Source organism: Schistocerca americana, chromosome 3, assembly GCF_021461395.2.
Source record: "Schistocerca americana isolate TAMUIC-IGC-003095 chromosome 3, iqSchAmer2.1, whole genome shotgun sequence".
NCBI lineage: Eukaryota > Metazoa > Arthropoda > Insecta > Orthoptera > Acrididae > Schistocerca > Schistocerca americana.
In genome coordinates this window covers 550286736-550314047 of record NC_060121.1, presented here as the reverse complement: position 1 = coordinate 550314047, position 27312 = coordinate 550286736, and the positions used below count along the sequence as shown (strand labels likewise).

Sequence of the window (27312 nt, the reverse complement as noted above, 5' to 3'; positions counted from 1 at the left end):
CTAGACAACACTCTATTTTAGGTCTCTTCTTCCTGAAGAGTCCATATACGTGCACTGAGCAGCAATACCCGACGTGAAAACACGATGCTGAAAGACGCTTTCCACTTCTAGCAGGGGAACAACTGTACTTACCCTTGACTAAAGACTTCCGGTATATACACCTCCACACCATCTGCGTCCCTGAGGGCTCATAATTCGCCTCTGCACCCCACCAGGACTGGCAACTAACACTTCAACTTCACTCACTACGAACGCTCCACCAGGTTACACTGAGCTAAGGAATTAAATGTTTTTTAAACCCAGTCGTTTTCTCCTACTGAGACGCAGGAGTCTGAAATTTGACTCAAAGGTGCCTGCAATCTTTCTCTGTTACGGTAAAAAAGCATGGTGCCCTAGGACTCGGCGACGGTTCGAACATGCGAACATGCGAAAAAAAGGCCAGAGCTTAGAAGCTCAAATGTTGTGTAAGATGGGTTAATGGTCACTCTGATACCAAATTTCACCACAATTCTGCCCAAAGCCACCATGGAAGTATCTAACCACTTCTCTTGATAGCTTTGCGCTAGAGGTCAGAACCGCGAAGCGTATCACTGTAATCACGTGGTTTTCTGATGGGTGGCTGAGGAAACATTTCAGACGCACCGTCGCTCAGAGTCTACATAAGAAGGCCTCAGAAAAAGGTATAAAACCGTTAACGAAACGACACCTTCCCTTAGCGCGTTCCTTTACACACCTTTCGAGGTCGAAAACGACAGTTTGTAGCGACGTGCAACAGAACAACATCTTGCCAATCTTTGACACTGCTGACAACCTTCAGATGATACAACCCTTGTCTCAGAACATCGTGGAGCTTCAGCCTTGGTGAGCATGACTTGATCCCTTTCACTGTACCGAGCGAGGTGGCGCAGTGGTTAGCACACTGGACTCGCGTTCGGGAGGACGACGGTTCAATCCCGTCTCCCGCCATCCTGAATTAGGTTTTCCGTGATTTCCCTAAATCGTTTCAGGCAAATGCCGGGATGGTTCCTTTGAAAGGCCACGGCCGATTTCCTTCCCAATCCTTCCCTAACCCGAGCTTGCGGTCCGTCTCTAATGACCTCGTTGTCGATGGGACGTTAAACACTAACCACCGCCGCCGCCCTTTCACTGTAGTAAGTAAGAGAGGGTGTTTATGCTTTTTCAGCCTCCGGTGTCGCGCCCTCCATTCGCGTGGTCATGTAGGATGTGACACACATGCGTGAGTAAAATGGCCATAACCCCTACCCCCTACTTCGACAACACTCTCGGGCCACCCGCACATTTTTCTTGAGCACTTTAAAAATGTACCTGTACAGACAAAACGGTAGACTGCTTCCTAGGCGCCTGTGGGCAGACAAACCCTCTGACACCCTTCACTTGGTTGGCGCTATGGTGCAGCTCTAGCGGCTGCTTGCGGATATGCGGAATCTGAAATATTTTTCTTAGCCACTCGTAAAAAAATGGCTTGATTTCAACGCTGGGCTTCGCAGTTTTGATCCCCTTTCCAGTGACGTCAACAGAAGGAGTCAGATGTGGGTGAAGTGGCCGGGGCTGACGACCTTCCCACGGTGTGGCACGTGCATGGTGCTTAGGGCAGAATTGTTGTGAAATTCGGTGCCAGTGTGATATTAGTAACTCTCCTTACACCTTACAAGAGCTCCTAAGCTTTGGCCTTTTTTTCGCTTGTGCCGACAGCTTGCTTCTGTAGCGATGTCGAGCATGATGGTGCCGCCGCAGTGCGCTACACATTTGCACCATTACAGAGAAATTATGTCACCTTTGAACTACATTTCAAACCTGCGCGGCGCAATGGGAGAAAATGATAGGGTTTCAGAAAATTTACTCTTAATTCTTTTCCGCTGTGTATTTTAACATGAAGGCCATTGTGTCAATCACCCACCAGAGCAACAAGAAGGCACTGAGACTGTCCATGCCTTGTTAATGGTCGTATTACTAGGGTAAAGTACTGCTGCCTACATTTTATCAGGAAACGCCAGACATCCGGCGGGAAAACTCGCCTTTGCAAACCGACATGTTGAGCAAGACCACCACCATTCAGCCGGTTTAAGCAAATACTGCTCACATGTCTGCAGGTGGGAGAACATCCGTGTACACGGAAGCCACGAAACCGACACTGTCACACACAACAGTGACCAACATTCTCTGACGGTCACAGTCCGGAAATGATATGGTGAAAGAGTTAAAGAACTTAAGCCCATCTCATCATTGCTCAATACTTCAGCATATCTCTTCTTTCCACGTTGATCCTTATAAACTATCGTCTCAAACTCCAGTCTCTCTTCATCAGTACGGAATAGTGATCTGAGACTGCATCTGCTCCTTGCTACACCTTGCAATCCAATAATGGCTCAAATGGTTCAAATGGCTCTGAGCACTATGGGACTTAACTGCTGTGGTCATCAGTCCCCTAGAACTTAGAACTAATTAAACCTAACTAACCTAAGGACATCACACACATCTATGCCCGAGGCAGGATTCCAACCTGCGACCGTAGCAGCAGCGCGGCTCCGGACTGGAGCGCCTAGAACCGCACGACCACCGCGGCCGGCTCCAATAATGCTCTCAGAACCCCTGTCTGATCATGATGTAGTCCAGCTGGTATCTTCCTGTGTCTCCAGGCCTCTTTCAAGTATACTTCTTCCTCTTGTGGCTTTTGAAAAGAGTATTCGCTATTACTTACCAAAATTTATTGCAGAACTCGTAAGAAATCCCTTGAGTGTGATGTCACAAATACAATCATTAGTAAGACTCATTTGAAACTTATGTGTTAACAAATATGACAGGAAAAATATTAGCTGCTAATGACTTACCATGTGCATCAGGAGTGCTTAAAATAAATTAGTGTCCGGGAGGTGCAGAGATCAAACTTCTACGGAATGGGATGTATGTACAGGGTAATTATAATTAAACTTTCAAACAACTGCAGAAATAACACGACTGGTCAGAATGACGTCTAATTGCAACGGAATATTATCAGAGAAGGGGGTATATGTATGAGAGAAGAAAAATAAATAGTTATAAAATGTAGCAATACATGGCGCTGTAGGAGTCATAATTTAATAGTGGTCGACTACAAATGACAAATGAATCATACAATAGTGGCTAAGCTGCACGTTTAACGTTAAACAAACTTTACTACTCAGAGTGAATGAGTGTACAGGTGTGCTACTGTTAGTTACGTAAGCCCATCCACCATGGCAAGGTCATATCACATCCGATGTGAAAAATCTGTTTTTAATTGACCTGAGCCCAAAAACAGCATATAAAGCATCACTCACATCGGTTTTTAATTGTCCTGAGGCCAAAAATCACATCAAACGCATAAGTCAAAGTCAAATTGGATTATTAATTTCTGTGTGACTGGCGCAAAACATGTTCAATACGCTGTTCAAAAGGCTCTGAGCACTATGGCATTAAAAATCTGAGGTCATCAGTCCCCTAGACTTAGAACTACTTAAACCTAACTAACCTAAGGACATCACACAAATCCATGCCCGAGGCAGGATTCGAACCTGCGACCGTAGCAGCAGCGCGGTTCCGGACAGAACCCGCTCTGTCACAGCGGTTGGCCTTCTACGTTTGCAGTCGGAACACTGAACACAACATCTTTCAGATAGGCCCACAGCCAAAAGTCACACGGATTAGGATCAGGTGATTGGGACGGCCAGGCTGTAGGGAAATGGCGGCTGATAAATCTAGCATTTCCGAAATGGCGCTTCAGCAGCTGGTTAACCCGATTTGCAATGTGCGGAGGTGCGCCATTTTGCATAAAAATGATACCATCCACACATCTACGCTGTTGGAGAGCGTGGTTGCGCAAAAGACACTCATAGCGTTTACCAGAGATAACAAGGCCGGAAGTACCTGTCTGTTCGAAAAAAAAATGTAGCCCTATGATAAATGATGCCATAAACCCGCACCACACAGTGACCTTTTCAGGATGGAGTGGTACTGGTTGATTTCCATGTGAATTTTTCGTTGCCCATACTCGACAATTCTGTGCATTGACATATCCTGTCAGATGGAAGTGGGCTTCGTCTGTCCACAAAATCGTCCACAGCCAATCATTGTCCACTTCTATACGAACAAGAAATTCTAAAGCAAAGATCTCTCTTGTTGTCAGGTCAACAGGAAGCAATTCGTGCACATGGGTAATTTTGAATGGATAGCAAAGAAGGGTGTTTCGTAGGATTTTACGCACCGTGCTCACGGGTATGTCCAATGTTCAGGCAATTCTCAGTGCACTAAACGTGTGCACACCACCACTCGTCTCCTCCTGCATTTCTGTTGCCACTGCTTCCACTGACGTCGAATCAATTCGTTTCCTCCCTCTACCAGGTTGCACACCAAAAGAACCTGTCTTTCGGAATTTCCGAATAATTTTCTCCAGACCCGCGGCAGTCAGCGGACCAACGCCTTTTTTTCAAACCCTTCAGTGTCCAGATTTTCTGCAGAGCGACGTGTGCACAGTCATCGTTCTTGTAATACAGCTTTACAAGCAGAGAACGATCCTCCATTGAGACAGTCATGGGGAACGCTGGAGACGGTAAAGGAGGAAAAGCCATGTGCCCGGTGTGTTTATACCAATTTCAATGGGTCATGCACATGACAGATGTTTTCATTTACGTATTCTGATACATACAGCAGCATCTATTGGTCAATTTTCGCATTTTTTTCTTCTGCCATACGTTTTTCCCCTTCTCCGATAATATTCCGTTGCAATTTGACGTCATTCTGACCAGCGGTGTTATTTCTACAGCGTTTTGAAAGCTAACTTTAATTATAATCACCCTGTACGACACTTCGCAAAATAAAATCGTCGACATTCAAGAAACGTTCAAAACAAATCATTAACTAGCGCCATGAACACCGAATGAAAAATGGCGAACCATAGCGGTCACAAAGGTTCGCACCACCAACAACGAAGGCGAATTCCTTGCGTGTTACAAACGGTGCATGACCTTCAGCTAGGTATCCATTCTTAAAGAATGCATATAGAATCATATTGGTGTAATTGGTGTAATGGGGGGTAATTGCTCGAACGTAATGGCATGCAGCCGAATGCGAAACAGTTTGTTGTGAAGCTTATCGTGAAACTGGCTGTCCTTTAAGGCGTTGCTGCAGATTAGTGCGATAATACATTTTATTGATACGGAAAAAGTAACGGACGAGAGGCTGAATTTGTCCAGTGGTTACATGTGGTATGAGCTGCTACGTCACATACTTTTCAACAGGAATATTTTGCTCTGAGGAAATATCATTCTTATAGTAGGCCAGGAATCAAGCAAAAGCAAGTTATTTTGACCAGCAGTTGGCCAAAAGCAGTGCTCATACCACAGTTGTAGCTCTCTTACCCCCATTTTCTCACTCTTGCTTGCTGTGTCGTAAATATTCCCTACTGTCCTTGCAAGATCACGCACACGAGTAAGAATCGAAGGGGGCATACCACAAAATTGCTTCTGGCCCATGGACTTCCGATCATTTTTCTTTCAAGAAAATGTTTGAAAATTCGGTATTATGCAGGTATTTAGCACAGTCGGAACCGGAGCTTTTGAATTGCTGCTTGCAAGTCACCATTCGTCTTCCAAAATATTAAAAATACTCCGTAGCCAAGGAACTTGACGACTCCCTCCCCCCCTCCCCCCTCCCCACCCCCTCCCCCCCTCCCCACCCCCTCCCCCCAAAAACTATCGTAAGATCGCTCTTGATATTGATACACTGTCAGAATCGTTTATTTTGATATTTTGAGCGGCACTGTGGTTAAAGAATAGTTGTACTGTTGTAGCAGTTCCATGCATTTCAACTTGAAAAAATTATTTTTTACTGTATGTATTAAATATCATCAATTAACCTGATATACTAGAAATAATCTGCGTAAATTTGTTTTTTCCTATTTACTAGTAGGAAATAGGCTATCATAAGATAAAAAACGTATTAACAAAAGGTTAATATAAAAAATTAAAAACTTGTGTACAATTGAGGGGGGGGGGGGGGGGGGGGAGGGTCCATTGGAGCCCGGCTGGTTTTGTCTCGAATTCCTCCGAAAATGATTTGGTCACTTTAATCTACGTTGAACACTCGTGTAAATAAATGTATGGTCTGCTACTGCCTGTCGTCAGCGTCATAGTCAAGATTTTTCTCCGTTCAAAGAAAGGAAATGCAAAATAAAATCATAACAAAATCACAAAGCCTGGGCAGCGATATTTTTTCAATTATTACAGCCTTTATTCCATTGTTATTGATTATTTATGAACTATTAATAATGTATGAGGAGCAAAAAATCAGTAGCCACTATAAATCATAAGATACGAGTATAAATTTTGTTTCACTGTCAGTTCTTTTGAAAAGCTTATAGCATTTCCAATTTGTTAACTACGATGATACGCACATGTAATTCGTTATACGCAATATTTTTCATCAGTACAGTTCATTTAAGCAAACTGGTCAATAATGCTTTATTTTTATTAGACATACTTACAAAAGTGCAAAATTTCCACAGATTAATCGCAGCAACGTAGTTTACAGTGGATTGGAGGTGTTGGAGCTTTAATAGTTCTACCAGTGGCGCAGGGTTCATATCGGTACGGGTGTGACCCTACTTTCCTATGCATGACTAATCCTCCTCCCGTTACGCAATTTTCTGCTGCTGTTAATATTAGCCTACACTCTTCGACTTTCTCATGGTCGCCTGTCCCTTGGCATTCTCCTCCTGCAGATCTTTCGCCAATAGGAAGGTCATTACAGTCCACGAATAACATTATGATTTGCAGAGAACGTCTTCAAACGACTGGAGCCGGATTGTTCAACGACCAAACGATTTGACCTTCATTGTTGCTCTTTCGTTATTCTTTCTCGTAATAGACAAAGAACCTGCCTGTGTCAATATTGAAGCCCGATTAAATTAACTTTTACTTTCTTCGGTGTAAGAATTTTGTCAAACTATCACGGTCAAGATTCACTGAACAACGACGGCAGACAACGAAACACATTGGCCTGGAAGATCGCCATTTTTAAGACGATGGGAATAATTGTTATTAGTTTCTTTTAGCTTTCCAGACCACGAGCTATTTCTTACAAAAGGTAATGCACTCTGTAAGCTTAGGAAGATAATCCCCTCGCTGTTGGAATGGGCCGTCCTGACACGGCAATAACACATGTGAATTTGTAAATCACTGCATTTTTGCATGTAGCTTATCTGGAGGATTTTTTCCCTTTGAAAAAATTTCTGTATCAAGAGGACACATTTCAAGGCATATACACTACTGGCCATTAAAATTTCTACACCAAGCAGAAATGCAGATGATAAACGGATATTCATTGTGCAAATATATTGTACTAGAACTGACATATGATTACATTTTCACGCAATTTGGGTGCATAGATCCTGACAAATCAGTACCCAGAAGAACCACCTGTGGCCGTAATAACGGCCTTGATACCCCTGAGCATTGAGTCAATTAGAGCTTGGATGGCGTGTACAGGTACAGCTGCCCATGCAGCTTCAACACGATACCACAGATCATCGAGAATAGTGACTTGCGTATTGTGAGAAGCCAGTTGCTCGGCCATCATTGACCAGACGTTTTCAATTGGTGAGAGATCTGGAGAATGAGCTGGCCAGGGCAGCAGTCGAACATTTTCTGTATCCAGAAACGCCCGAACAGGATCTGCAAGTTGCGGTCGTGAATTATCCTGTTGAAATGTAGGCTTTCGCAGGGATCGAATGAAGGGTAGAGCCACGGGTCGTAACACATCTGAAATGTAACGCCCACTGTTCAAAGTGCCGTCAATGGGAACAAGAGGTGAGCGAGACTTGTAACCAATGGCACCCCATACCATCACGCCGGGTGATACGCCAGTATGGCGATGACGAATACACGCTTCCAATGTGCGTTCACCGCGATGTCGCCAAACATGGATGCGACCATCATGATGCTGTAAACAGAACCTGGATTCATCCGAAAAAATAACGTTTGGCCATTCGTGCACCCAGGTTTGTCGTTGAGTACACCATCGCAGGCGCTCCTGTCTGTGATGCAGCGTCAAGGGTAACCGCAGCCATGGACTCCGAGCTGATAGTCCCTGCTGCTGCAAACGTCGTCGAACTGTTCGTGCAGATGGTTGTTGTCTTGCAAACGTCCCCATCTGTTGACTCAGAGATCGAGACGTGGCTGCACGATCCGTTACAGCCATGCGGATAAGATGCCTGTCATCTCGACTGCTAGTGATACGAGGCCGTTGGGATCCAGCACGGCGTTCCGTATTACCCTCATGAACCCACCGATTCCATATTCTGCTAAGAGTCATTGGATCTCGACCAACTCAAGCACTAATGTCGCGATACGATAAACCGCAATCGCGATAGACTACAATCCGACCTTTATGAACGTCGAAACGTGATGGTAGGCACTTCTCCTCCTTACACGAGGCATCACAACAATGTTTCACCAGGCAACGCCGGTCAACTGCTGTTTGTGTATGAGAAATCGGCTGGAAACTTTCCTCATGTCAGCACGTTGTAGGTGTCGCCACCGGCGCCAATCTTGTGTGAATGCTCTGAAAAGCTAATCATTTGCATATCACAGCACCTTCTTCCTGTCGGTTAAATTTCGCGTCTGTAGCACGTCATCTTCGTGGTGTACTAATTTTAATGGCCAGTAGTGTATTATACATCTTTATTTCAGTGGTTTCCACTGCCTCACGTCGTTAGTCATTGCTGATTCTTCCACAGTTTCGCACCCGAAGGGAAGGAGGACGATCCAACGTCAGTCAGTTTCCACGCTACTCGATAAGACTGTTACCAGAACGCGGGTGACTTCTCATAAATGAAGTCACTGGCAGCGAAGTTAATGATGACTTTTATTCAAAATTTATGCGGTGACCCAAACAGAACTGAGAGCCATAACTTTTTCGTTACCAGCCAAGGACGCTACACCTACATCACAAGACATCTAAGACAAAAAAAGAAAAAGTAAAACGATGCGCCACGAAGAAATTATCTCAATGGGATGCCAATAGGTAGACGTGTCGTACATGTACAGACAAACGAAGGACGTCAATTTTAGAAAGACTGCATGATTTATTCAAGAGAAAGCTTCACAAATTGAGGAAGACAGTAATGCCTTGTTCCATCTCTGGCTCTTACGCAAGCAATTACGCGGCTTGTAATTGATTGACAGAGTTGTTGGATGTCCTCTTGAGGGATATGGTACTATGGTGCCAAATTCTGTCCAATTGGCGCGTTAGATCGTCAGAATCGCGAGCTGTTTGTAGAGTCTTGCTCAGAATGCTCCAAATGTTCTCAGATGGGGAGATATCCGACGACCTTGGTGACCGAGGAAGGGATGACAAGCACAAGAACAAGCAGTAGAAACTTTCGCCCTGTGTGTATATATGTGGAGAGTATTATCTTGCTGAAACATAAGCCCAGTATGGCTTGCCAAAAATGGCAACAAAACGGGACGTAGAATATCGTCGACGTAGTGTTGTGCTTAAGGGCCACTGGTGAACGAACACGTTATGGACTGGCTCAACTTTTGAAGCTCTTTCTCTTGAACAAATTATCCAGTTTTTCTGAAATTGTAGTCGTTAATTATTCTGTACATGTACATCACAAGTAGCGATTTCCGTCCTATTCAGATGATTCCTTCGTGGTGGGTCTTTTTTCTCTTTGAGTATATCTTCACCAAGTAACTGAGGTCCGTGGATGTAAGTGAAACTCTGAGATGACGTCCAGGAGAGGAAGTCGTGGCGGTACCTGTTAAACCAGTGGGAAGATCGACGAGCACCACCATGCCCCACCCCAAAAACAGGACACCTTTTGGATGATTAGACACTACAGGATGACTCTTGAACCTATGTTTGCGCGCGGCTGTGAGCACTATGGGACTTAACATCTGAGGTCATCAGTCCCGCAGAACTTAGAACTACTTAAAGCTAACCAAACTAAGGACATCACATACATCCATGCGCGAGGCAGGATTCGAACCTGCGACCGTAGCGGTCGCGCGGTTCCAGACTGAAGCGGCTAGAACCGCTCGGCCACAGCGGCCGGCTTTGTGCGCGGGATTGACCGAGCAGTCTAGGGCGCTGCAGTCATGGACTGTGAGGCTGGTCCCCTCGGAGGTTCGAGTCCTCCCTCGGGGATGGGTGTGTGTGTGTTTGTCCTTAGGATAATTTAGGTTAAGTAGTGTGTAAGCTTAGGGACTGTTGACCGTAGCAGTTAAGTCCCATAAGGTTTAACACACATTTGAACATTTTTTTTTTTTTTGAACCTATGTTTGGGGTAAATATTTCAGTGTTCAGTGTGGTGATGATCTTTGTTGTGAACAGATACGTGGAGATCTCAGGGACTGAACAGATAATAATTGTGTTTTTATATACAGGATGTTACAAAAAGGTACGGCCAAACTCTCAGGAAACATTCCTCACACACAAAGAAAGAAAATATGTTATGTGGACATGTGTCCGGAAACGCTTACTTTCCATGTTAGAGCTCATTTTATTACTTCTCTTCAAATCACATAAATCATGGAATGGAAACACACAGCAACAGAACGTACCAGCGTGACTTCAAACACTTTGTTACAGGAAGTGTTCAAAATGTTAGCGAGCATACATGCATCCACCCTCCGTCGCATGGAATCCCTGATGCGCTGATGCAGCCCTGGAGAATGGCGTATTGTATCACAGCCGTCCACAATACGAGCACGAAGAGTCTCTACATTTGGTACCGGGGTTGCCCCCATAAATGAAAGTCAAGATGGTTGAGGTCAGGAGAGCGTGGAGGCCATGGAATTGGTCCGCCTCTACCAATCCATCGGTCACCGAATCGTTGAGAAGCGTACGAACACTTCGACTGAAATGTGCAGGAGCTCCATCGTGCATGAACCTCATGTTGTGTCGTACTTGTAAAGGCACATGTTCTAGCAGCACAGGTAGAGTATCCCGTATGAAATCATGATAACGTGCTCCATTGAGCGTAGGTGGAAGAACATGGGGTCCAATCAAGACACCACCAAGAATGCCTTTCCAAACGTTCACAGAAAATCTGTGTTGATGACGTGTTTGCACAATTGCGTGCGGATTCTCGTCAGCCCACACATGTTGATTGTGAAAATTTACAATTTGATCACGTTGGAATGAAGCCTCATCCGTAAAGAGAACATTTGCACTGAAATGAGGATTGACACATTGTCGGACGAACCATTCGCAGAAGTGTACCCGTGGAGGCCAATCAGCTGCTGATAGTGCCTGCACACGCTGTACATGGTACGGAAGCAACTGGTTCCCCCGTAGCATTCTCCATACGGTGACGTGGTCAACGTTACCTTGTACAGCAGCAACTTCTCTGACGCTGACATTAGGGTTATCGTCAACTGCACGAAGAATTGCCTCGTCCATTGCAGGTGCCCTCGTCGTTCTAGGTCTTCCCCAGTCGCGAGTCATAGGCTGGAATGTTCCGTGCTCCCTAAGACGCCGATCAATTGCTTCGAACGTCTTCCTGTCGGGACACATTCGTTCTGGAAATCTGTCTCTATACAAACGTACCGCGCCACTGCTATTGCCCCGTGCTAATCCATGCATCAAATGGGCACCTGCGAACTCCGCATTTGCAAACATTGCACTGGTTGCAAAACCACGTTCGTGATGAACACTAACCTGTTGATGCTACGTACTGATGTGCTTGATGCTAGTACTGTAGTGCAATGAGTCGCATGTCAACACAAGCACTGAAGTCAACATTATCTTCCTTCAATTGGACCAACTGGCGGTGAATCGAGGAAGTACAGTACATACTGACGAAACTAAAACATGGAAATTAAGCGTTTCCGGACACATGTCCACATAACATCTTTTCTTTATTTGTGTGTGAGAAATGTTTCCTGGGACATGAGTCATTGAGGGGATCGTTGGATTAAATGGAGGCTGAACTGTATGGCGAAGAAAGCAGTTTTGTCGAAGATACCCAGAAGGGGAAGGTTTTGATACATAACAGAGAGGATGAAATCACCAAATGCTCGCGTATAGGTAAGTTCGTAGTTGTAACGAAGAGCGTTCGTGAGAATTGGAGTGAAACACTCGGCTAGTTCCTAGCGTCTCCATCGATCGGAGAGCACCACAGCTAGCTGACCGTAAAGGTCGCCGGTGCGGATGGCGGGTCAGAGGTAATTGTGATTCACCACGACCGAGGTCTTCCAGTTTTCTTGAGAGTCGCAACTCCCCTGGCGCCGGCCTGTGGCGAGGCTCCATTGATTGGTTGGTGCGCCGTCCAGCCGCTAGGGAGCAGTGCGCTCCCGTCGGCGGCGGCGGCGCCGGTAGGGGGTGGGGGTCGTGGCGGTGGCGGTGGGGTGGGGGGCGGCGCGGACCGTCGCGGCGGCTCGCACCAGTACGCCGGGCGGCGCGGGACGCAGCGGTCGCCAGCCAGCAGGAGCGGTCGACGTGCCGGGGGCAGCGCCAGCAGAAGCGAGGCGGCGGCGAGCCGCGACTACGGTCCCAGTGCCAGGCGGCGGCGGCGGTGGCGCGCGGCGATGCGGGGCGGCGAGAGCGCGGGCCGCTAGCCGGGCGCGGGCCGCCATGCTCCTCGTGCTGCTCGTCTGGCTGGCTCCAGGTAGGCAGGCACACACGCGCCGCGCACGCCGCATTTTCCGCCTTATCGATTGCCGGTGGGCGCGCGTCTCGGCCACGCACCCCGTCGCCGCCGGCGCCGCCACCACCGGTCAGCCGCTAGCCGCTGCCACGGCACCTTCAGGGTGCCGGCGGACGGTGCGCTCGAACCCTCGTGCGCTCCCTCACGCTTAGCCCCGCGTCCTGTCTCACAGCCGGTACACCACAAGCACTCGATCTGTAGCATTATTTCACAGAAAACGTCGGGTGGCAAGAGGTCTGAATCAAAAGAATGTCCATCGAGACGTACCAACGTAAAGAGTGGATACGTTAGTCAGCAGTCCCCTGTGTGCTATAGCTGAGGAATACTCGACTGATAATTGCCTGAATTCATTGCCAGTGAGACTGTCGTACAGAATAACATTACGGTGCGATGTATCATACGTAATTAGACCAGTGGTACAGAAATATGAAAGTCGATGTAAAAAAAAAAAAAAAAAATCAAAATTTTCAAGTGATGGTGTCGTGTCCCTCTACACTTGGACATTACCTCGGGGACGGAATAGTGTAAAATACTGCTGTTTGCGGTTTTCAATGAAGATACACCCAATTTCATTCGGAAAAGTATTGCCGTTTTCTTGTGTAACTTTTCCGAGCTGGCACGACGGTAAAATAGTTCGGTGGACGTAAACTGAAAATTACCAGACTGGCACTTGGCGGCGTGTGCTGTGCACGACACGGGAGCAACCTGTGCCAATTTGGCAGCCACCTGGCAGCGGTCCGGTGCGTACACAGCGGCCGCCGTACCTGGCAGAGCCCTGACACTCGCCACAACAGCGTTACGTCATTGCAGTCAGCCGGCACACCCCACTCGCACAGTGGCGGGTGGAGGGGGGGAGGAGTGCGCTGTCGCTTGTCTGCAGCGGGGGATTAGCCCTATTCACGAGGACCCCTTGCGCTACACTGCGACGCTTAAACGCCGTCAGGCACCTGGGAGGCGCCCCTCTGCGCTGTCACATTATTTCTGACGCAACCCGCCGGTGCACTTAAGCGGCGTCGTTTTTAGAGCGTAGTCCACATTTTGAATGGTGCCACACGTTCTGTCTTAAACACCGTAAAATATTACAATAACCTTGTTCAGTCTCAGATCTAGAATTTATTAGCAACGCGTTTCGAACCCTGCAGAGAGCTTCACGTTCTAAATACTATTTCGTCCATGTTTTCATACTAAAATTTTCACTACTCCCATTACACCTACAGAGCGATATAATTATAGGAAATTATCATACAAATAGCTTTTAAAGTTGTGTTAAGTAAGCCATAATTGTGTCGTCTTGTGAGTGATCCATGAATGTGTAGCAGGAACTATGCTTTTAACGTTAAGTAAGCCACAATAGTGTCGTCTTGTGATTGATCCATGAATGTGTAGCAGGAACTACGCTAACTGCTACATACAGATAGTGACGGAATGTGAATGTCAAAAACCTCCGCATCAGTCTCCAGAGGACTGGGAATGCATTGTGAACGAAATCCGGATTTCAAACTGAAGGCCGATTATCTGTACATATTCTTATCTGTGTGTACCTAGTTGCGCGTCTCAACGCCGTCACGTTACTTATCACCAATTCTTTCCTCATCACAAACTCCATTTCAAGTCAACCGCAATGATGAAATGTGTGAGCAGCTCGTGACGTTACTTTTGTCTTCTCCTTCGTCAGTTCAGTGACTGGTTGATAATAACTCGGATAGTGAAGGTTGCGATATGAGGACAGTATTACGAACGGCATTGCATCAGTTAATCATCCAGCACTCAATTAAGCTGAACAAAAATCGCAATAGACTGTCCGCCATGAGGTACGAAGAATACATTTGACACTGAAATTGTGTAATGCGTGTCCGTTCTCGACGCGTGACTTTATTTGGCACTCTCATTGTTCAAATACTAACCGAATCGCCAGCCTAACGGTTTTTTCCACACAAGTACATAGTCGTACGCTCACAACGAAGTATTATAAGCGAGAGCTTCTCTATAGCCCATTGATGCCGTCAGTGATATATTTTTCTTATGCTTTCAAACTGTTTGGTATCAACAATCGATAGCCAGCCAGATTGCACGCGAAAATTAAGAAATACGAACATAAATAGTGCGTCTAAGGGTACCCGACAATTAGAGACATCAAGATGATTGTAATAATTTATGGTAGCTTTTCCTCATATCGTGCGAAATTTCCGTTGCGTATACTCTCATATTATCGCCGACGAGGCTAAAGCATTGTAGTATTTGTGGTGGAGGCACAGTGGACGAAATGCCAGATAGGGGTGTCAGTTCAACGGAGATCCAAATTTTAGAGACTGAATGAGTAATTGGACTACTGCTTTCCTCGCACTGTGTGGCGGCACGCGGGCGAGGCGACACGCAGAGATGTCGTTATTAGAGAGTGCTCAGGGAGTGAGCGATGTGGCTGATAATGCGCGAGTGGGAGGGCAGAGGCGGCGGCGGCGGGCACGTGGCGGGCGCACGCGGAAACCACGCCCCTCGCCGTGGCGGGGCTTCCCGGCGCCGGATCAAAGGACGGGAACCTGCGGCACGCAGCCGCGCGCCCCTCCAGCGCGGTTGTGCGCACAAAGAGGCGCTTAGAGCGCTCGAGGTGAACGCGTCGACAAGGACCTTGCCGAATTCGTCGCGCGATCTAACGAAAGCAGTTTTGAGCGGACCATAAAAGCTCAAGATTCTACGGGCCTTCAGCTACGCCGCCTGTGAAGTCTTTCGAGACACGTCGTTTCTCCCTCATTTCCTTTTCACCATCTGAGCACCACGTTAATTTGGATCAACTTCTTTTCTTCTGGTCTTTAGCTTTATTCAGTATTCTTTCCTTCTCATACTTCCTACACGAACATACCGGGTGATCAAAAAGTCAGTATAAATTTGAAAACTGAATAAATCACGGAATAACGTAGATAGAGAGGTGCTTGGAATGACATGGGGTTTTATTAGAACCAAAAAAAAATACAAAAGTTCAAAAAATGTCCGACAGATGGCGCTTCATCTGATCAGAATAGCAATAATTAGCATAACAAAGTAAGACAAAACAAAGATGATGTTCTTTACAGGAAATGCTCAATATGTCCACCATCATTCCTTAACAATAGCTGCAGTCGAGGAATAATGTTGTGAACAGCACTGTAAAGCATGTCATGAGTTATGATGAGGCATTGGCGTCGGATGTTGTCTTTCAGCATCCCTAGAGATGTCGGTCGATCACGATAAACTTGCGACTTCAGGTAACCCCAAAGCCAGTAATCGCACGGACTGACGTCTAGGGACCTGGGAGGCCAAGCATGACGAAAGTGGCGGCTGAGCACACGATCATCACCAAACGACGCGCGCAAGAGATCTTTCAGGCGTCTAGCAATACTTCCTTTTTTTCTTTTTGTTCTGATAAAACCCCATGTCATTCCACGCATGTGTGTCAATTTTTACCTCTCTATCCACATTATTCCGTGGTTTATTAAGTTTTCAAATTTATACTGACTTTTTGATCACCCAGTATATACTTCGCAGGCCACTGCACAGTTCGTGGCAGAGGGTACAACTGGACAACATTTTCTTTCCTATTCCATTCGCTTATTTGAGAAATGGATAAATAAGTCTGTACGCCTAAATAAATCTATATGCCTATGCCTGCGTTCTAATGTCTCGATCTTCATGATCCCTACCCAGGATGTACGATGGTGACACCAGAGAGGTCGCACAGACTTCTTTGAACACACGTTTCACGTGGGCGAATGCCGGTAGTATTGCCACGTTTAGCAGGTAAAAATTCAGCACATAGTCCCATTTGGCAGGCCTAAAGTCGGGACACTTCAAAGAAAAGATAGCACTTAATATATTAAATGTGCAATTGCTAGTAACATTCGTCAGTTTTTATCCTCAAACCAAAACGTAACTATAAATAACAAATTTGAAACTTAAAATACTTAAAAGATAGCAGTTTTTACCTTATACATTGCTCAAAATCAAAAAAGCTGGTGCTGGAACTAACAGACGTACTTACTGTCTGATGTAGCGATATTTTAGAAGTTTCTTCTCGTGCAAAATATCACTGTAGAACTCTGACCGGCTGATATTATACGTAGTTGATTTTAACAAGAAGTTTACAGTACACATTCTTCACTGATGTTCGTTTAGCTCATATCACTTCTCAAGTTTCTAATCAGGGAAAACACTCTTTCTATGTGTGCGTTGCTCACAGGAATATAAAACACAAATTTCACTATCGGTAATAAAAATTTCACTGTCTTTAATAAGTTTCTGGCTACAATTTTAGTAACCTTATGGAACAGCAAAAGTACAGAATATGTCAATAATCCTTTACTGGATCACTCCATAAATTCAACCCTCTTCAACGCCAACTGTTATAACGGAGTGAGGTGGCGCACTGGTTAGCACACTCTACTCGCATTCGGGAGGCCGACGGTTCAAACCCGCGGCCAGCCGTCCTGAATTAGGTTTTCCGTTGATTTCCCTAATCGGTCCAAACACATGTCGGGTCGGTTCCTTTGAAAGGCGACGGCCAATTTCCTTCCCCATCCTTGAATCAATCCGAGCTTCTGCGCTGTCTCTAATGATCTCGATGTCGATGGGAAGTTAAACCTTAATCTTCCTTTACCATCTGCTATGTAAACGAGGTGGTGAAACAGTTGACTTTTAAACCTGTTGTTTAGTTGCTTCGTCATGTATTTTACACATATTGGCTTTGACTAATAAGAATAAGATGATAAACTTAAGAGCATGAAATTAATTTAAGAGCATGAAATTAAAAATTATGCTGTATGATATAAAAACGTAAAACTCAATAATGTAAACGAAAAAAGTGGTGACTTGAAGGTTCTCCGTCAACCTCATGTAGGGACACGGGACTATTCCAAAAATGTGGGGACTCCTCCTCCAAAATGTGGACAGGTGGTGACCCTAAATGCTGGAGAAATGCGGAAATTGATACCCGCAAAACAGTATGGTTTGCCAGTGAATTGTGGATAGGATTTTTACCAGGTAGCATTGGCACCAATCCCTTAGAACGTGGGAAGGTCTTTCTCGAGCTGGTGATGTCCGCGAATCCCCGTTTTCAAGCCGCGGTGTCTGCATCTTTCCTGACACCATCAGTACATTCAATATTTATTAAAAGCACTATATTTGCAGTATTTCAGAATACTCAAGCCACCCACACCGTCAAAGCTTTATGTCAGTATTTTCATTTGGCAACGCGTTTTCAAGAAGCCAAGCAGTCGAACAACGATTCAGCGTGTCCTGTTGTTTCATTAACTATGGCTAAAAAAATGGATGCGTGAATGGATGAGAAAAAGAACGAAATACACCTTGTTAATTTGCTCACTGAAGTTCGATGCCTCTTGGAGCTTATCAAAAATTATTGATAATGTCACAGCTCAGAATAGAGAAAAAAACATGGCAATTTACACACCATGTTAATTTTCTCACTGAAATCCGATGCCTCTTGACGTTAATGAAAAATTATTAATGGTGTTACGGGACAGAACAGAGAAAGAAAATATGCTAACTGGAGAGGAAAATGCAGATGAAAAAATATTAGAAAAAACTGACATTCCTGCCGACAGGAAAGTTATTTCAATGATGTTTAATAGCGCACCAGCTCCGATTTCAGTGAGAAAATTAGCGTGGACATGCCCTTCTTTTAGTCAGCCATTCACCTTTGCATTTCTTCCTTTTGTTATTATTGACACTCATACTTAATAATATACCGACAAACTATTGGTTGTTCGACATCTTGGCTTCTTGAAATCGAGTTGCCAAATGAAAATACTGACAGAAGATCTGATGTCATGGTGGCTTCATTATACTGACAGTATAGTATTGTTAATAAATACCGAACGCGTGGTATCCCCTGATGTACTGGTGGTGTCGGGTAAGGTACGGACGCGAAGCCTTGATAGTGTGATATGAGGTGAGGGAGGGGACAGGGTGACCCTTCCGTGGACTGATTGTATCCGCAAATCTTCGGTGTCTGCAAGTCTCAGTGTCGGCATATCTTCAGACACCTGCATAAACTACGTCGTCCTTCTTCCAACGTTTCCCTTTTAAGCTCCCCGAACGTTTCTGTTACATTTTCGTATGGACTACACCATCCTGGAGCCTCTCAACGGGGAACCAACACACTACAACCGTTCACACTAACATCTTGTATTTGATTTCGCTTACATATACATTGTATTTTCTCCAAACCCACCCACTGCATCTAAGTCTTTCATTCGCCTTAACTAATACTGACTTTAAGTGCGCGTCCCATTTCATATAGGTTATTAATATTGCGTTTAAACACGTATAACACACACTTTGCTCAAAATGTTCACCACTAAACTTGTAAACAGATATTATCGGGTTCTTTCCCTTTTTTGCAGACATTGCTTCATACGTATCCACATTTAAAGAGAACACGCGTTCATTACACCAAGTGTCAATTTTGTCTGTCTTCCTGCAATTGCTAACGATCGTCCAACGACAAATCATTCCTCTGCACAACAGCTTTTTCAGAGAACAATCATATATTTCTGCTGACATTATCTAATGAATCGTTGATATTGGTTGAAAACATTAGAGGCCCTACTACACATTCTTGGGGCACACCCGTTGGCAGTTTCAGTTCTGTGGAACATTCGCCGTCCACTATAACGTTATGGGGTCTGTTAGTCAAGTAAAAAATTTCTGAATAGTACGTTTGGAGCAGATCACCGTATGATAATCAGACATGGACTGTGGGAAAGCCGAAAAAGAAAAGAATCGATGCATCAAGACGTCGATCATGGATAAAGGAAACCGTGTTTCATATTCCTTGCAATTTTCTCCTGTCTCTTTACTTTTTTTTATTTTTGTCCTGAGGCTAACGATTTCCTGGAAATCTATGTCAGCCTGCGTTTTTATTTGAAGTAAGCGAGCAAAACTCTGCGTTCTGGACCTGATGGGCGAATCGGGACCGACTGACCGACGTTCCATTCTATGTGAATGGCATCATGGGGATGCGGCCTGGATCGCCCGACTTTCTTGGCCTAGCAGCCGCCACTTACTCAAGTAGCTCCTCAGTTGGCATCACGAGGTAGAGTGAACTCTGTTCTATTCCTCCCACCAAAGAAAAATCCCTGGCAGTACCGGTAACCGAATCCGGGTCTTCCGCATAGCAGCCCAGCACACCAGCCACTGAACTACAGAGGCTTACTTTATTTCAAATTTAACCTTTTGTAAATCTCGGTCTTCTCTACTCCCACTTCGGTACAGCATACTTCCCTTCTCTTATTCACAAGAAACTTCGTTATCTGATGTATCACTCTTTCATGGTACATTCTAAGGATGTGTCCGAGAACATGCTCCTTCTTTTCCTGATGGTGTCAGAGATCCTCTCGGTCGTAGTTGTACCGTTCTCAATTCGCTCGCCCTCTATTTGATCACCTCCTGTTCTTCGAAATCTCAACACTGTCCTGAGAATTCTGTGTTGTACAAGTATCTCTCTGCTTTCAGAATTTTGCCTCCTCCTAGTTTCATCCATGTACAGGGTGGCGATTCTTTCAGAAAACCTGGAACTCTCAGGAAATTACATTTTACCTGGAAAAATCAGGGAAATGTTAGGGAATTTCAGGGATTTCATAAAATCTCAGGGAACTCTGCGTCTGTAACATAGGACTGAAGTTTAATTTTATTGACTTTTATAAATTACAAATTTATTTCGTAGTGTGTTAATTATATGAATATTATTCCATATAAATTATCGATATTTAAAAATTGCTGTTAATAAGCTCGGCTTGTTTTCACGTTCGTAGTATACTGTGTCTTCTCGATTGTTATCGATAAATCTGCTTTCGTCACCTGTCTGTGGAGCTTGCTGGTTTGATTACTCACCTCTTCTAATCATTCCAACTATGTCACAAAATTTTGCGAATGCCAGACAGTCCATCTTTTTTTCTTGCATCTCAGTTTTATTGGTTCAAATGGCTCTGAGCACTATGGGACTTAACTGCTGTAGTCATCAGTCCCCTAGAACTTAGAACTACTTAAACCTAACTAACTTAAGGACATCACACACATCCATGCCCGAGGCAGGATTCGAACCTGCGACCGTAGCGGTCACGCAGCTCCAGACTGTAGCGCCTAGAATCGCACGGCCACTCCGGCCGGCTCAGTTTTATTCCACCCACTCCCATTCCCTGTCGAAATTCCACGGCCAGCTTAACAAGGCCACATTTATTTCTATATTTCATCGTTTACAGTTTGTGTAAGCCCCAGCCCAGTCGAAAATTCCACGTATGGCATTGTACATTTATATATGCATTTCACGGCATATACAGTATATGCACATGCCTTATAGCATACATGCGAGGTGTCCCAGAATTGTTGTGGCAGACATCGAAGGGTCGCATAGGGTGCCTTGAGTAATAAATCGAGGGTAGGAACCCGTGTCCGGAAAAGTCTTCCAAAGACAATACAGAGCGTGAAAGTTACAGGCGTCGGCACCTGCCAATGGGCCACGCCTACGGCAGCAATAGTGACTGCACGCTGACGGACGGTAGGTGGAAAGTCTCGCAATGTTGTTTGCTATTCAGTGATCGCGACTGACTGCCACGATCGCCAGTGGAAGAAAGGAGCTAGATGCTGCGTAGAAAGGCCTTGTCTGCTATGAATGTGATGTTCTGTTGCTCTGTGGTGATGGTTTCGGACACGGGTTTACATCCGCAATTTATTTTTCTCCGGAACCATCGAAAATCTCCAGTGTTTTTCAGTGTACAGGTGAAAATAAACTCCAGAGAGAGACACTTTTCCGAAACCGTTGTCCACCAAGCAACGGAACATCGCATTCTTAGGAGACAAGGCCTGCATGCGCAGCACTGAATAACAAACAACATTGCGAAACGTTCCGCCTACGGTCCGTCAGCGTACAAAGTCAAGTATGTTGCCTAAGGCATGGCCCAGTGGCAAGAGCAGGCGCCTGTAACTTCGACCCTCTGTACCGTCGTTGGATGACGTTTCCGGACACGGGTCCCTATCCTCGGTTTATTCCTGAACACATCCTGTACGACCCCTCGATGTCTGTCACAATATTTCTGGGACACGGTGTACAATTTTAAAATTTAAACTGGAGACACACATTAAATGAGGCGTAATAGAACATGAATATAGTAGTGCTAACAAAGAATTAGCAAGAAATGAACTTAGAAGCAATGTGAAACGCAGAAACTAAACCGCCATCACCAAACATATTATGTCATAAAACCAGTGGACCCACGATTCCTTAAAGAATTGAACTCCCATGTATAAAAGAGTTTCAAACATCTGATTACTTAACTTCTTAAATATTTGACGTTTTGCATGTAAGAGAGAAAAGTTTAGAAAAGGTTTGAAATTATGTTTAAAATTTGTTGGAAGTCGCTAAGGCCTCTAAATCTGAAATAATGCCTGAATATAGTCTGGGCAATATGTAGACCGTAAGTTACTCTGCGTCAAGACACACACACACAGTTTGTAACGGTAACACTTGTCTCGCTGTGTTAAACCTTTAATATAAGATTATTAAGTTCGGACGCTAATCATATGAAATATTGAAAGTTTAGTTTTCGATGCCCTGAGAGCCGTTAGATGGGTAATCTGTAGTTGGGACCGTACACCATGGACCAAGTTAGACGGTTAGTAATCTCCACTGCGTAGCAGAATTAAAGAATCACTTTTTAGACAACCCCCATTACGAAACAGAATTTTGAAATATGGCTCGAAGGCGCCTACAGTCTTCCACTGTAACGGTGCAAAAGCGTGGTGCCTGAAACGTCACCCTTGGGCTCGACGACGCTTCAAACAGCAAGATGTTGACACACGTAAAAAAAAAACCTCAGAACTTAATGTGATGTGTAAGGTGGGTTGATGATGTCACATTGGCACCAAATTTTATCACGGTTCTGCCCAATGCCACCGCGAACATATCGCGCGATGGGCAGGTCATAGCACTACCTCTTACCCGAATTTCATCCATTGTCTTGACGCCTCTGCAATGGACGACCAAGTCGCAAGGCCCAGCGTTGAAAGCACGTGATTTTTTTTTAAGGGCGGTCCACGAAAACATATCAGGCACACCGCCGCTCGGAGTCGACACGAGAAGGAGTCAGAGGGAGGCTTAAAGGCCATAAGTGAAACTCATTCTTGCCTTGGGACGTTGATTCCCACGCATTTCGCGGTCGAAAACGACAGTTCGCAGTGCGGCATTCTTGTTAACCTTTCACACTGCTGACACACCTGAACGTTTCAACCCTTCACTAAGGACTTTGTGGTGATGCATCCCCAATAAACGTGATCACACCCGTTTGGAGTGCAGCACGACCACAATTTTTGCTGTTCTGTACAGGTTGGAATCGCTAGTGACTGTTCAATATCATTCGACGAAGTCTGAAAGTGACCCGAAGCAGCAGAAGGTGCTCATACTTTTTCAGCCCTCCTGTTTCGCCCCCTCGCGTGGCGTGATCCCGGCCGGGAGGGGGGGGGGGGGGAGCGGGGGAGCGGATGGTGTTCGACGTTTACGCTTTCATCAATTAAGCGACAAGTCCTCCCAGTTCGGAAACACCTTCTACTGAGAATTTTAAAAAGTATCTGTGCAGAGGTAACCTGTTATGTAGTCCTAGATGCCAGGAGGCAGGCTGCACTGGTACTCTAGCGCCGGCTAGCAGCCACTTGCAATAAGAGAGATGTCACGTGGTTGCCTGCCTGCAGGTGCTTGGGACTACTTCACAGTCTTTCTGCGTACAGATAAATTTTTAAAATGCTCAATAAAGATGGACGGATGCCACCGAGGGTGTTGCCGATTTTGAGGGTCTTAGACAGACCCTTTGCCACTGAATCACGCATGTGTCGATGTCGAGCCTTCACCCCCCGTAATGATGCCACAGGAGGGTGCGAAAACAGGAGGGCTGAGAAAGTATAAATGCTTTTTGCAGCTTAGGATCACGGTCAAATTTTGTCGAATGGTTTCGAACGGTTCGCAGTGGTTCCATTCTGTACACGAGACCAAAACTTACGGTCGCGCCATACTCCAAATGAACACAGTCATGTTTTGTAGAGATGCAGACCCTCAAAGTCTTTTGAGAAGGGTTCTAAAGCCACCAAGGTGTGTAAGAACCGTCAAAAGTTGTCAAGAACTTCGTCCTGTTGCTCATCGCAGTACGAACTGTCATTTATGACCGCACACTGCGGGGGGAATCAACGTCCCAGAGGCGCCAAAAGAAGGGGTGAAATGTAGGTAAGAGGAAGTGTGTCGACCTTCCCATTGCGCGAAATGTCCATGGTAGCGTTGGGCAGAATTGTGGTGAAATTTAGTGCCAATGTGATATCATTAACCAGCGTTACACGTCACAGGCGCTTCTGAGCTTTGGCCCTTTTTTTTTTTTCGCATCTGTCGTCAACTTGATGTTAGAAGCGTCGGCGAGCCCGAGGGCGATGTCGCTAGGCACCTTTGAGCTGATTTTCAAACTTCTGTGAAGTAATAGGAGCCAATTATACGGTTTGGAAAAAATGAATCTTTGTTTTGCGTAGTTTAAATTGAATGCACCCGCCTCGTGTCTTGCACTGGACCTCTTACTTCTGTTTGCCAGTGGTGCAAGAACGCTTTGCTTTTGTTCCAGTCTCAGGAATATTTCCTACAGTCTCTCACGCGTTCGTTCATTTTTTCCTGCTAAGAATGTACTCCAAGTACGTCTATTCTTAACCAGAAACAGAGTCATTACCGCCTGTAGGTAAACTAATTGGAATACATACTGCTAACAGGTGGCATAGCCAGACTGTGTCTGAATGGTCACTGAATTATTCTGAACACATTAATAACAAATGGTTCAAATGGCTCTGAGCACTATGGGACTTAACATCTGAGGTCATCAGTCCCCTAGAACTTAGAACTACTTAAACCTAACTAACCTAAAGGCATCAAACACATCCATGCCCGAGGCAGAATTCGAACGTGCGACCGTAGCGGTCGCGCGGTTCCAGACTGTAGCGCCTAGAACCGCTCGGCCACTCCGGCCGGCTATTGATAACAATTGAATATTTACAGCCATGAAAAGCGATATGCAGTGTAGTGAACGCAGCACATCAGTTGTGGTGAAAGCGAGCGATGTATCCGTACTTTTGACAAGACATAGCAAATATGTGATCGACGAATCCACCTGATGAATAGTAATTATAAGAATCGCCGTTAATTATAAACTCAATATGAGATGTCTGCTATGAGTGTAAATGTTTAAAACGTGGAAACAAGGGGCGTGCCATAGCAGATAACGTCATTTTGCCAGCGCACCATGGTAACTAACGTCAGTTCATGGCATGTTGAACTTTCCTCACATAACTCGCACCTGCATCTAAATTCTCTTGTCTTCCACTTGCCATATACTGTTTAGATATTTTACTTTGTGAAAAATCGATAGAGTGGCACATCTCGTTGTAAACCGAATACAGTTTTCTCTGTGAAAAACTGCAGATATTCCTCATGTAAGGAAATTAAATAGTACACGGTTGTTTATTTCAATGTGGGTGTGGACGAGAGGCAACACATAATCCCGGGTTGATAAAATTACGTTGCCACCCCGTTCAGCTGATGACTCGATGCAGTACTTTCGAAATTTACCATCAATTTTGATAGAAGAATGGTAGATTTCATAGAATCAAGGGAAGACTATAAATTTTATCTCTGTTTCATGGAAAATGGAGTTTTTTCTTGCAGTTGTTTGATGTAAGGCGCATAGCACGATGAACAGCAGACTCGTGTAAATAGGAATGCCCCTAATGTGTACCACAGCCCTAATATCGGGAGAAAGCAACATGTTGACTGTTACCATGACTTTGCAAGCTGAAGCTATGAGCAACTGGAGTGAACTTCTTATTTTTAACTTTGGTGCACCAACAGAGATGCATTTAATAGTGCTCCTTTTATGTATGTTGCTGGAAACTGGTTTTCCAAGTGAATATGACGTAAATTGTACTGACACTGCCAAGTTTAAGGCTTTTACAGAATCGTGAGATACCTTGTCCCCAATAGACATCGTTGCCAGTACATAACGAAGCTTTTATCCGTAACTGTAAAATAAATTCTGGAAAAAAATTTGTCACTACTGTTATCAGAGCCAGTCTCAGAAGATAACATGGCAATCAGCGCACGAGGAATGGCAGACAACAACTGAACGAGCGGGAATCCCCCATTTTTCACGATTAGAATTCTTCTGCGGAGTCCATCCTTCACAAACATATCTTAGAAAGCTCCAAATAAATTACTGTGATTTCTAAAGGCTTGTTTGGCATTTCTATTCTTCTTTTAATAGCCATTACACTGCCGTTATCAGTTATTGTACTTCCTAAGTAGAGAAATTCCTTTACTTGCCTTAATATTCTGTCTGCTAGCTTAATGTTTGTCCTTATGCGTCTGTTCGATTAATCTATCACCATTATTTTAGTCTTCTTGTATTTATTTTCAGTTTCTTCTGTCCAAAGTTTCAGACAAATTTTTCAACATTTTGTTCACGCCCTTTCCAGAAATCCTTTCTAACTTTGGTTCCTTTGGTCAAAAATTGAGTTAGATAAATATTTAAACTTTAAGCAACGTTACCATTTCCCAGCACTGTATCTTTAGTGTATCTGTAAACGTAAGAAGCTATTTGTGATGAGAATTTATAACAGCTTTTAAGACTCCCACTGCAATATTAGCAACAGTGCTACATTACTCTTTCTTTCCAAATGCATTTATGCAGTCAGCCACCGATAAGTCGGGAATTCATTTAGTCAAATAATAATTTATGTGTACTTCAATAGTAGATTACGATTGGGAAAATAAGGGGTTGGACAATTAATTATGTATCACAAAATGTATTGTTTACTGTTGGAATTGTCCTTTCTCTTTTACGTAGCTCAGGAGTTTGCGAAACTACTTGCGGTACGTGTCCGTTGTTTTATATCAGATAGATCGGTAGGTCCTTCAATATAAGATACAAGGAACATCTGTTAGGAGAGAAGGATACCAATGTTCGAAACGCTGTTTCTCCCTTTACTTATCGGACTTGTATACTCGTATGCTTACCGATAGTACGCCAGACGGCACTTTATCGTGTTTATGCAGGTTTTACCTAATGTTTTTATTTTTTGAATATAATCTTGTTTAAGTCCTGCTACAATACAACCTTTATTATTTTCTTCAGTACATTTTTCGTAATTAAGCTTCTTTACTAATTTTGTGCTAAGAGTTGTCGTCGTTTTTTTAGTTATCTTATTCCTTTTATATCCGCTTTCATCATGTCCTTGCTTTTACATTATGTACGATCTGGTCTGCTTAAAATACTTAAATATATATTAGACTGATGTATTCCTGCTTTAATTACGCTTCTCATACGATTGAGCATTTATCACGCTACTAGCTCCCAGCAGGTGGCGCCCTCTACCCTACAATTACCAGGCATTGTAACTAGTTGCCTTACACTCAGTCCAATGTCTGTTATTATAACAAGCTGTACCTGTGTAATAATTCTTGCTGTTTCTCATGGAGGACTTATTCAATGACTTCTGCTATTTGACTTGAGTGTTTTAGCTCATAATGTACGCTTATAATTTTAACGTAATATCAGATATAT

General features: G+C 44.5%; 1 protein-coding gene and 1 non-coding gene across 2 annotated transcripts in view; both read left to right on the top strand.

Annotated features, from left to right (window-relative positions):
* The first annotated feature begins 893 nt into the window (after positions 1-893).
* Positions 894-966, top strand: Trnaa-cgc. The gene has a single exon. It is a non-coding gene; the product is annotated as a tRNA-Ala (tRNA).
* An 11632-nt stretch (positions 967-12598) lies between these two features.
* The window catches only part of LOC124607430 (protein kinase C-binding protein NELL1-like), a 935048-nt gene continuing 920334 nt past the window's right edge, over positions 12599-27312 (top strand). Inside the window, exon 1 of the mRNA XM_047139757.1 lies at positions 12599-12649. Within this exon, the coding sequence (XP_046995713.1) occupies positions 12616-12649 (34 nt within the window). The 5' untranslated portion in view covers positions 12599-12615. The remainder of the gene's footprint in view (positions 12650-27312) is intronic.